Genomic DNA, 11,143 nt, shown 5'->3' with positions numbered 1-11,143 from the left:
TTCCAATATTTATTCCTAACACCCGTTCTATCCCCCTCATGATTTGATATCATAGGTGATCCCTAGACAGTTACTTTTGCATAGGAACTATTTCTGTACTAAAAATTTGTAGTACTGGAAATCTACTTTTAATATTCATTACTACATGTATTTTGTTACTCTAAAATTATTGTAATATTTAGGTACCTGTATTTTACAGTACTTTATTTGTACTTGAAATCTAAGTACTACAGATTGTTGGTTACTACTGATACATTTTCAGCATTTTGAAAGATTTTCTATTTCAAATCTCTTAAAGTTATGATTTTCAAACATGGAATATTGTATTATTTCTGTACCAAAATATTTATTACACATCAAGTACTGTAAAATACAAGTACCTAGATATTACAATAGTTTTAAATTAAAAAATAGTACTAAACATTAAAAGTAAATTTCCAGTACTGCATTTTTTTAGTACAGAAATAGTACCTATGCAAAAGTAGCTGTGTATCCCCTAATCAATTTCTTGGGAAGGAAAAAATGAATAATATATGAGTCATCAATGTCTATCCTTTTTGGCTTTTATCCTTAGAAAAGAGGGGGATATGGGATATCTTTTTTTTCCTACAAATTTCAAACTCCTTCATTAAGCATTTAATAGAAAACCCTATTCTCTCTGATGCTGTTAAATCAATCTCTTAAATATGAAGTAAGCAATATATAACAGACCAACAGATATGTTTTGACTGATTCAAACTATGTATAAAGATATTTTCCTGGCTCCATACATCCTTAGTCTGACACATATAATTTTATGAAATTATACAGGGCCTTATGCCAATGTCTTAATATTCTCTATTTGATCACAGCCATCTGACATTCTTATTAAATTTCTACCAATACAAAGTCTTGAAGGTATTTAGTATTAGCTTTTGTACCTAATAGATCCTTGCGTAGCTATGGTTAATTTCTCAAACACAATCTTAGACTTATACCTTAGTTCCATCTCTGTTGCTGTTTTTGGTCAGAGAAAATAAAACAAAGAATTTCTTGACGTATTTTATTATAAAATTCCAATGACAATTCATTGTAAAGGATGACAATAGGTTATGTTTGTTCCACAAACTATTTTGAAAAAAAAAATGAATTACTAACTTTGTAATGCTACAACCTTTATATGACTTAATGTTTGACACAATAATATATTAACCAAAGTCCATTACCAGTAATGAACATCTAATATTACCATCACTAACAATAAACGATTTCATAAACAGGTGAATAAATATGCTTAAGACTTGGTTTGCTGAAATCTAATATAACAAAGGGAGATAATAACTTCTTTAAGAATGACAAAAGGGAGATAACCTTCTTTATTATGTCAGAGTGGAAAATTAAAATTTCACCATTCAGGCACTGCAGAATTTCCAATGTACAGATTTGGTTGTTACACTAAAATAATTCTCCTTTTAAGAAAAAAACATGTTCTTTTATAATTGAATTGAGTATCTCAACTATAGATCCTTAATGGTGTTAATAAAAGTAAAATTTTCTGTTAACAAAATGAATATTTCAGGAAAACTCTTCAAATTGTTTGCAATTTTACAAATACTAGTTTTATTATAGTAAAAATATAATTTCAAAGGTTATAAAGAAGGATCAAACATGAAGCTTCATTATTTAATTTATTTCTACACCGTGTCGATATAGACAAAGGAAATCAATATAATTATCATTCTTCTTGGCTTCAATTTGGATCAAAGTCATCTTAATGTTATATTATCTGAATTTGAGATATGAAACAACCTGTACATCCTCTTATTTTCAGACTGTGTATTCCAACACAAAATACAAAATTCATTAAAAATGTAAACTTTACGCTTAAAATCAACTTTCTAACACCAAAAACAATGGTGATATTTTGAACTAAATCAACTTAAAATAAAACCTTAACTATGACATCAATTTTCAGCTGTGAAATATAAGTTGTGGCCTTTATCCTTTGGACTTTAAAGAGCATAAAATAATAAAACAAAAACTAATAAATTCTTAACAAAAACCTTTAAGTATTTGCAAACCTTCAGGAACTTATATCACATATTGCTAATTAATAAACATATATAAAGGCATTTATTTACAATGAAAACATTGTTTTTGAAGAGAACTCCTTTAAAAAAAAAAGAGAAATTTCATTCACCATTAGCCATTGATAAAACAACCATAATGTTTAACACTGGAAGTATACATATTTCTATAGGAAGACCTGGGGTAAATACATATTTTGATCTCATCAATTTTATTTCATTTATGTAATTGAAGTAGAAGGTAAACCTATTTAGGATACTCCTTACTATTTATTTATAATACAGTCTGTATCTTTCATACACAAATACTATCAAGTTATTTAACATATCTACATAGGTGTTAGAGAGCACCCAAATCTAAATTATCCTTAAACAGAATAGTGATTAGTCTATACAAAGGAAAAATGGTAAACTAATTGTTATATCTTATTCCAGAGGCTATTTAACATAATATATTTCATAACTCTAAAGATTATTTCATAAAATTTGTTCCAAAACATAAATGTATGGGCTTTTTTTCAAATCTGAATACAATAAACTTGTAAAATCACTCTCTCTTATTTATTTCATAGGAATTTAAGACAATATAAGCAGTCAAACATAAATACTAAATCCATTAAATATCAACTTCAGAAATTGAATATTTAATGGATTTTGAAGAAACAGATTCATTTTGTGTTAATTGACCACTGTCCACAGGCAAAATTTGAAAATAGAAGACTCATTGAAATTAACAATAAACAGTTATCTGAAGTATATTTTTTTCAAAATATCAATAATAACATCCATTCTTACTTTAGATTTTGGATTGAAAACTCTTTGTTTCCAAATTATTTTGCCAAGCAAGAGTAGCAAGATACTGTACTGTGAACATCACTTTTACCCAATATCATTTCATAATTATATTAAACAGTAAAACATTTTTTTAAATTTAAAATCTGATATAATGGTATTATTGTTTGAAAATCAAATTAATCAATCTGATACTATTTTTTTTTTATTATCGTGAATAACTGATAAAGAACTGTAAGATTCCTATTTGTAGGATGCAAAATTGAATTATCATTCTAATATCGGTTTTAGGAGATGATCAATTTTAACCAAAGATACAAATAATTTACCATTGCATTGATTCAAGGTATATTTTATAACAGCATGGTTTAAATTTAACTCATTATATTCTATTAAAGGAAAAATCTGATCTTATAACAGTCAGTCATCTGTAAACCAAATTTTTTTTAGAAAACATTAAAAATTCAACCTTACTTTCAACTTATCTCAATATCTATAATGCTGTTATATAAATAATGAATTTATGACTTATATACATATATACAACAACATTTTATGTTGACTAATTACAATGTGTGAGTGGTAAAGTTCTAACAAAATAAACAGATAAACTAATAGTATGTATAAATTGTCTAAAATAAAGTGTCCAAGAACAACACACGGATGAATATTATGTATAACGTGTGTAAGAACGACACACCGATGAATAGCATGGAATATACATAGGATGACATATTATATCGAGGTAGTTAAAACAAAAACACGTAATTGTATTGTTTGTACAAAGCTCTTACATATATATTATATATGTATTTTAATAAACATACCACACATACATTTCTATTGAGAAATATTTTAACATAAACATTGCCATTAAAATTGTGTTCATCAAATGTATGTAACACTCCAAAAAATGTGTCATTATCTTGAAATATGTCCATCCTGTCAAAATATATCCATGATTTTCTTCTGTATAAAAAAGTTTTAAATGAATCAAAATTTCAATCAAATTTATAAATACATGTGTCATTTTTTTTAATTGTTTTTTTTTAGTAAAACAAAAATTCAGTGATCAAAGATATTGAAATAAAACTGTAGATTTTTTTTTGAGAAACAATTAAAATTAAACAAGACTATAACTTACAGTGTTACATATATATCATGGCACAGTTTAAAAAATGCATTATTTGAATGTTTTCATACATTTTCAGACAAATTTAAAAAGCTGCAAAAATATCAGCATATGAAAGTTAAAGTCACAACTGATGCAATAGTTTGAAGAAAAGGAACAAATATTTAAAAAAAAAACTTAATATTTTCTCCTGTTTGGCATTTTAAAATAATTTGACAGCTTGGTAAAAAAGGCCACATAAAAAACCATGCTATATCAGGATAACAACACAAACTCACAAAATCCTGCATAAAGTAGGGATACATTAAAATTGTTCTGATATTTCACAGTAAAACATTGAAAAAAGATCTATAAAAACATCCACTTATAAAAAATAATGGCACATCAAAGTACATCTGCTGTAAAAATGGTTTTGCTAAAATAATGTAGAAACTGCTTAAAACAAAAATCTTTAGAATATATTTCTTTTTATAATTTAGCTCTTCATACATTTCATCATTGATTAAAATTTGATAACTAGGAGTTACAATTATTTCTGAATCTGAATATTTGATTAATATGTTTAAAGCTCAGCTAAAATTTAATTCATTAAAACATATAGTAGGTTGGCATAAATTTCATCTGCAAAATAATCTGTCTTATAAAATACTTTTAAAATATCAAAAATAGCAAGTACCTGCACATCATCTATAGAAACATACTCTGTTGCACTATAGGTTTTTACCATACTAACCTTCATAACATATGAAGTGAAAAGGCTTACAATAGGCAATAAATATATGCACATACTGCATAATACAATAAGAAATTTGAACAGTTGCATATTTAAAGAGCTTGCCATAAAATATGTATATACAAAGTCTTCAGCAGTATATTAACAAAGCAGGTTTATAGCACTATATATATATCTGTACACGTATAATAAATATTAAATCTTAGCCATCTTCCTGAGATCCAACTTCTTTATTCATCATGGAGTGATTTGGTCATTTAAACACTTCAATTATCTATCCATCATACCTGAGAAGAGTTGTCTACCTTCACTTATATCAGAGAAGAGTTGTCTACCTTCACTATTAATGCTTTTCAAATGGTCATGTATTACACACTAAATTTTCTTCAGAATTTTATCCCTGACCATCACTCCAGTCTGATGAGAAGTACTCCATGTAAAATAATTGCCCTTTAAGTCACATGTTAATGTGTGTCCACCATGTGAACTTGAACATTAGCTATTACACTGTGAACACCTGGTAAGATTGTTTGTTGAGGTATGATAGTTTGTTCAGGTATTGGTTGGTAAAAGTTTGTAAGTTTTGTTTGTGGCGGAGTTGGACTTCGACTCCTCCTATTGGATGACGGAGGAGGAGGTAATGCATGAGATTTGCTTATTGCATACGACACTGGTTTGTATCTGTCTTTACTTATAAAAGGTTCAGAACACGGCAAACTAGCATGTTCACTGTCCTCGTGTGGTGTCATGGTACTATAACCATGATCACTGTCACCACCACCTGGAGGTCGACGATATGATGTACTCATACGATACGGCGATACAGCTGCTGGATTTTCAAATGTTGCCAACAGAAAATTTGTGTGACCTACAAAAGAATTTAAGTTTTAACTGACAAAATAGAATTATAAGTAAACTTGCAAGCAATTTAATGCATTAGAAATTGCAAGCTTTTGTCATCAAATATCCCGATGAAATTTCAAACTTATAACTAATTCTTGTTTGTTATTTGCCCTAAACAAAATCTTTGCGGAAAACAGTCTGTAAATATTTGCTTTGATAAGATAAAATATGAAATATTATTCTGACTTTAGATATAAGCAATATCAGAAATACATTTAGTGAATAAAAACTTTATATTTTGATAACAACATGCACATCAGCTTCCTGAAGAATAATTTCAATTATATCAACTCATTGTATTCCTCTATTTGGTGATACTTCCATCATTGATTGATCCCCACCTTTTATCATTCTTTGAGTGTTGGCAACTTAAAGGTGATGGTATTAGTATTAGATAGGTACCAATTTTATTTATCTATTTAAAATGCAAAACCTGGTTGTCATTTGTTGATGTGACTCATAAGTGTTTCTAGTTTTTTATATAGATTAGATTACTGGTTTTGCCCGTTTGAATGGTTTAATACTAGTCATTTTGGAAGCTCTTAATAGCTTGCTGTTTAATGTGAGCCAAGGCTCCTTGTTGAAGGCTGTACCTTGACCTATAATCATTTACTTTTACAAATTGTGACTTGGATGGAGAGTTGTCTCATTGGCACTCATACCACATTTTCTTAAATCATAATCACTGTTGTTCAACAATTGAAATGTTACCTGTCCCAGGTTCATCAATAGGATCAATATCATCTGTATCGTAAAAATTAGAGGTACGATTGGTATTCTCTTGTAAAGTAGTAATATATTGATGATTAGTGCGATGAATATGATGACGATAACAATAAACGCCCATCGCTAGAACCAGGAAACATCCCATGATTCCACCTGCCACTGGACCTACTGGGGTTGTCTTTGTATTCGTCTGTTCAGTATTCTGAGCCATTGCTACAAAATAAATTAAAATTTAATTTAAACTTTCAAACAATTTTCTTACAATTCCTAAAAACTGGAAGCATATTGTTTTTAATTCAATATTTCATGCTGTTAATTTAATATTTTATTTGATAAAAACTGTATTTGTATTGGTACAAGCATATGGTGTAGAGATTCTATAGAAATACAAAATCTGAGTAATTTGTACCAAATTAAATATTTACATGTAATTTGCATCATCATATTAAATGTTTGTTTCATTTGATGAATAAGAAAAAGACACAAACTTCAATAAAAGTATCAATCAATATAGCTCCTATTTTTTTAACATGTCTTTCATAAATCTTCCAAATTTTTTGTTATTCTTTTATATTGAATGTTTGTTTTATTTGATGGATAAGGAATAGATTGAGATCTACAATAAAAGTGTTAATAAGTATTTCTTTCATTTCTTTAATATGTCTTTTGTAAATCTCCCATTTTTTTAATTGTATTTTATTGATAAGTGTAATTTCAAACTGTTACTTACCTCTGACTTCATCACCATATGGAGTTGGTGCTTCCTCTATCCCACCAAAACATACTCTCTGGTCTGCACAATAAGGTGTAGATATAGGATTCATGTCTTTATGAACCTGGCACCACTGACATCCCATCACACTGATACAACCCCTGTAAAATATAGTAATAAAATTAATATAACATAGCTCTGATTTGCAATGTAGAAATTTGAGAAAGGGGTTGCATCTCATTTACCTGGAATGACTTGAACTATTGAACCATAATAATCATATACCACTTAAGTTAAAAACAGCAATTAAGTATAATATCTATCTCAAAATGGCTAACTTGGAGATGTTTTATTAAGGGAGCAGGACAAACCTCTCCCCCACTCATATTTTCCATAAAAAGTGCCCTGTAGACTTACAATTTAGATGTTCTCCCTGCACAGATATGTTTTCCACATGTAGTTTTATCTTCTGTTAGTTTGGGATCCAGTCTCAGTATTGATTCCTTCTCTGGTACCCTTTCACAACTTGGATTACTGAAAAAGTAAAATAATTATTTTCATTCTATGTAAAACCAGGATTATGATATTCATATTTACTGCAATGCTTATATCACTAGAAGTCTTAAAATAGTTCCTGAAATGTTCAAATTTAGTATTATACTGTATTTGTATCCTACTTGTTTTAGCAAAGTATTCCATTCAAGTTGATGCAAGGGTCAACTTAAACTTGCAGTGAGGTGAGATCGGTTTTGCCCACATGTCGAATGCCTTACTGTGACTTTGAAATGAAGAGCAACAATAAAAATGTTATTCCTTTGCTATTTGTGTGCTTTTTACTGTGCATTTACTGATTTTGTATCATGGAAGGATACCCCCATATCCTTTGTTTTTATCGATAACAGCAGCAGAGATATTTGTATATGTTGCAGTAACCGAAGTAAAGAGAATACAACAGACTACAAGACAAAACTGAAGACTTGTCATCATTATAATGTATACATTTTGTACCTAATGGCAATGGCTATTTTTTGAGAATTTACAAATATTTTACTGTAAGATTTTACTTTAAATCCAATGGTGCTTATTTCACTGTTTTGTTGATAACAATCAAGGTTATATCAGTTTCTCACATAACAAGACACAAATTGGACCTAATGGTACTTTTTTCTGAACTAATGTTTTATCTTAGCCAGATTGAATATTAAATGTTTAAAATGTTAATTCAAATATTTTGCTTTATTTAGATTTTTTTCTTAACTATTTTAAACCTTTTTTGGGGAATAACATAAACAATGAACACTTATCAGTGTTTCATTTATTGTTCATAAGTAATATATAACTAATTAAAAAGATAAATCATAATTAAAACCTTTAATTACAAATCAAGAACTTATTAATTAACTACGGTAATAAGCTTGTGTAACCTTCTCAAATCCCAAGCTATACCAACCAATCAAATCATTTCTTATTTTTCATAATCCCAAGCTGTTAAATTCCATTAAACATTGTTTTCATTGCACTAGCCAATCAGACTAGGTGTTTTTACAACATTTTATGATAAAAACCCCATGACCACCAGGTCAGCCATCAAACAATCTCATACAGTAACCTCCAGTACATCAAGATGTCTCACTACCAGTCAATTCAGTCTTCTGTCCAGAGTTACCTGTCTTCAATACCACAAGGACTACAAGTTACTCACCATACCAGGAGAACAGATACTGGTCACTTCCTTATCTTGCATCTAAAGAATGATCCAGTTCCAGTCGACAGTAACCCAGTTCAAGTAAAGCAAGAGCCAATGGAGTATGCGACCAATATTAAACAAGAACCAACTATTAATGCAACTGTCAAGATGGAACCCATGGACCAAGACATAAAACCAACCTTACAAGATATCAAACAGGAAAAAGTTAAGCCATCACTTATCAGATGGGAGACAACTCCAGAGAAACCAAGCACAACCCAAACAGAACTGGCAAAACCCAGTGTATACTCAAGACTTGGAGAAAAACAACAACATGACAACAGTAATCGTAGATACAGAAGGCACAACAAGAAGAGATCAACTGACTCCCACAACTCAGTCCAAAGGGAAGATCTCCGTACATATCTGAACCAGAAGAAACAAACCAAGCCTAAAGATCTCAGAGCTTTGATACCAAGAAGACTTCCTCTTATCATGGAGTCAGAACAAGATTGTTTCCACCTGTTGACATCTGGATCCTATTATAGATAGACTTTTAATTCATATTATCATGTACTAGTTTGCATAAGTGCTATATCTGACTTTTAGCTATGTTTATATTGTATTTATATGTTTTATTTGAAATTGACATGAGTGCTAAATATTGTTTACAAATAAATATATTTATAACACTATCACAGTTTTCATTTTATTTCCACCAATATAAAAAGATACAATTCCATAAGTCATTTTTATGAAAGAAATTGATACATGAAGAAGCATCCCAGCATCAAAATCATAAAATAGCAGAATACATTTACACTTACAAGTTTTCTTCCTCCAGTAGTCCCCCTGTACAGAAATCTACATCTAACTGACATTCACAAGGACACTCACATACTGTCTGTTCCATTTGTTTACAATTCAAACATAATCTGTCAGACTGAAAAATAAAAATATCAATTAAGTCTAAGGGCAGTTCCATAAAAACATACATGGGACCCAGGAATTTGCAACAATGGATGGATGCAAAATATTGTGTTGAACAGGTTAAAAATTAATCAGGACTATGTTTTCAAAGTGCCTTCCCTGGGTATCATGTATGTTTTGGAATGAGACAAATTTACAAATTCCTACACATTTCAGACCATAACCCCCAAAATCAATTCAAACCTTCTATCTGTGGTATTAAACATTGATGGTACACAAGTAGATTTCCTGAAAGGAAAAAAAAATGTTTGTTTTGGGCCCCTTAATTCAAAACGTTAAGGACCATCATCCCCAAAATCAATCCCAACCTTCCTTTTCAGGTATTAAACCTATAAAATTTCATAGAGATCCATTCACTTAAACTAAAGTTATTATCCGGACACTAAATATTTCTTCGGATGACAACTCAGACAACGACATCATACCATTATATGAACACTTTTTTTTGCGGTCGTATAAATAAGCGTTCATATAATGGTATGATGTCGTTGTCTGTGTTGTTTTTTTTTTTTGCGATGGTATATAAAAAAAAAAATAATACAAAACTTTAATCTATATTTGTAGGATTATATATTCCTTACTTACCATACTACAAGGACAAAAGGCAGTTGCTGTATCACATGTGTGATTTACTATTCCTAGGAAAGCATTTGTTCCTCGAATATGTACAATCTGAAATAGATTTAATAAACATTTATTGAAGTCATTATCAAATTTCTTGCTTTTACCAGATTACTAAAAATGTAAGGTTATCTATTTGGTCCTCTCTGTAAGAACTTCAATTTGCATTTACAAGATGGAAATTCCAGCTGTTTATACACCAATGGTATCTACCTTTAGGTATTCCACACTCTAAACTACATGGAAAACTATCACTCCTTTGGATCTATCATTCCATTACATAACAAGAATGTGTCCTCAGTACATGAATGCCCCACTCGCACTATCATTTTCCATGTTCAGTGGACCGTGAAATTGGGGTAAAAACTCTAATTTGGCATTAAAATTAGAAAGATCATATGATAGGGAACATGTGTACAAAGTTTGAAGTTGATTGGACTTCAACTTCATCAAAAGCTACCGTGACCAAAAACTTTAACCTGGAGCGGGACGAACGGACGGACAGACGAACGCACAGACCAGAAAACATAATGCCCCTCCACTATCGTAGGTGGGGCATAAAAAGATTGTTATCTTTCTGTTTTTATACTGTTTGTGTTTGTTTCATTTATTTCCTGATACTTTTCCTATGATAGTTCTAGCTATGAATTATGAGAATGTTTTTATACTGATAAATATATTACAGAGACTAACCTGGTATCTTGAACATTTTTCTCCATGGACCAAGTTTGTAAGAACTCCATCTAAACTGGTGTTAAACTTAAAAGTAAGAACACATACT

General features: G+C 29.8%; 1 protein-coding gene across 1 annotated transcript in view; it reads right to left on the bottom strand.

The window, feature by feature from the left end:
* Window positions 1-1,028: 1,028 nt before the first annotated feature.
* LOC143068272 (VWFA and cache domain-containing protein 1-like) overlaps window positions 1,029-11,143 on the bottom strand; it is a 41,665-nt gene continuing 31,550 nt past the window's right edge. Inside the window, exons 23-29 of the mRNA XM_076242194.1 lie at window positions 11,056-11,121; window positions 10,327-10,413; window positions 9,579-9,694; window positions 7,482-7,598; window positions 7,083-7,225; window positions 6,338-6,565; window positions 1,029-5,591 (exon numbers count right to left, since the gene is read on the bottom strand). Coding sequence (XP_076098309.1) covers window positions 5,188-5,591; window positions 6,338-6,565; window positions 7,083-7,225; window positions 7,482-7,598; window positions 9,579-9,694; window positions 10,327-10,413; window positions 11,056-11,121 — 1,161 coding nt within the window. The 3' untranslated portion in view covers window positions 1,029-5,187. The remainder of the gene's footprint in view (window positions 5,592-6,337; window positions 6,566-7,082; window positions 7,226-7,481; window positions 7,599-9,578; window positions 9,695-10,326; window positions 10,414-11,055; window positions 11,122-11,143) is intronic.

Source organism: Mytilus galloprovincialis, chromosome 1, assembly GCF_965363235.1.
Source record: "Mytilus galloprovincialis chromosome 1, xbMytGall1.hap1.1, whole genome shotgun sequence".
Taxonomy (NCBI): Eukaryota; Metazoa; Mollusca; class Bivalvia; order Mytilida; family Mytilidae; genus Mytilus; species Mytilus galloprovincialis.
This window is presented reverse-complemented; position numbering and strand designations above follow the sequence as displayed.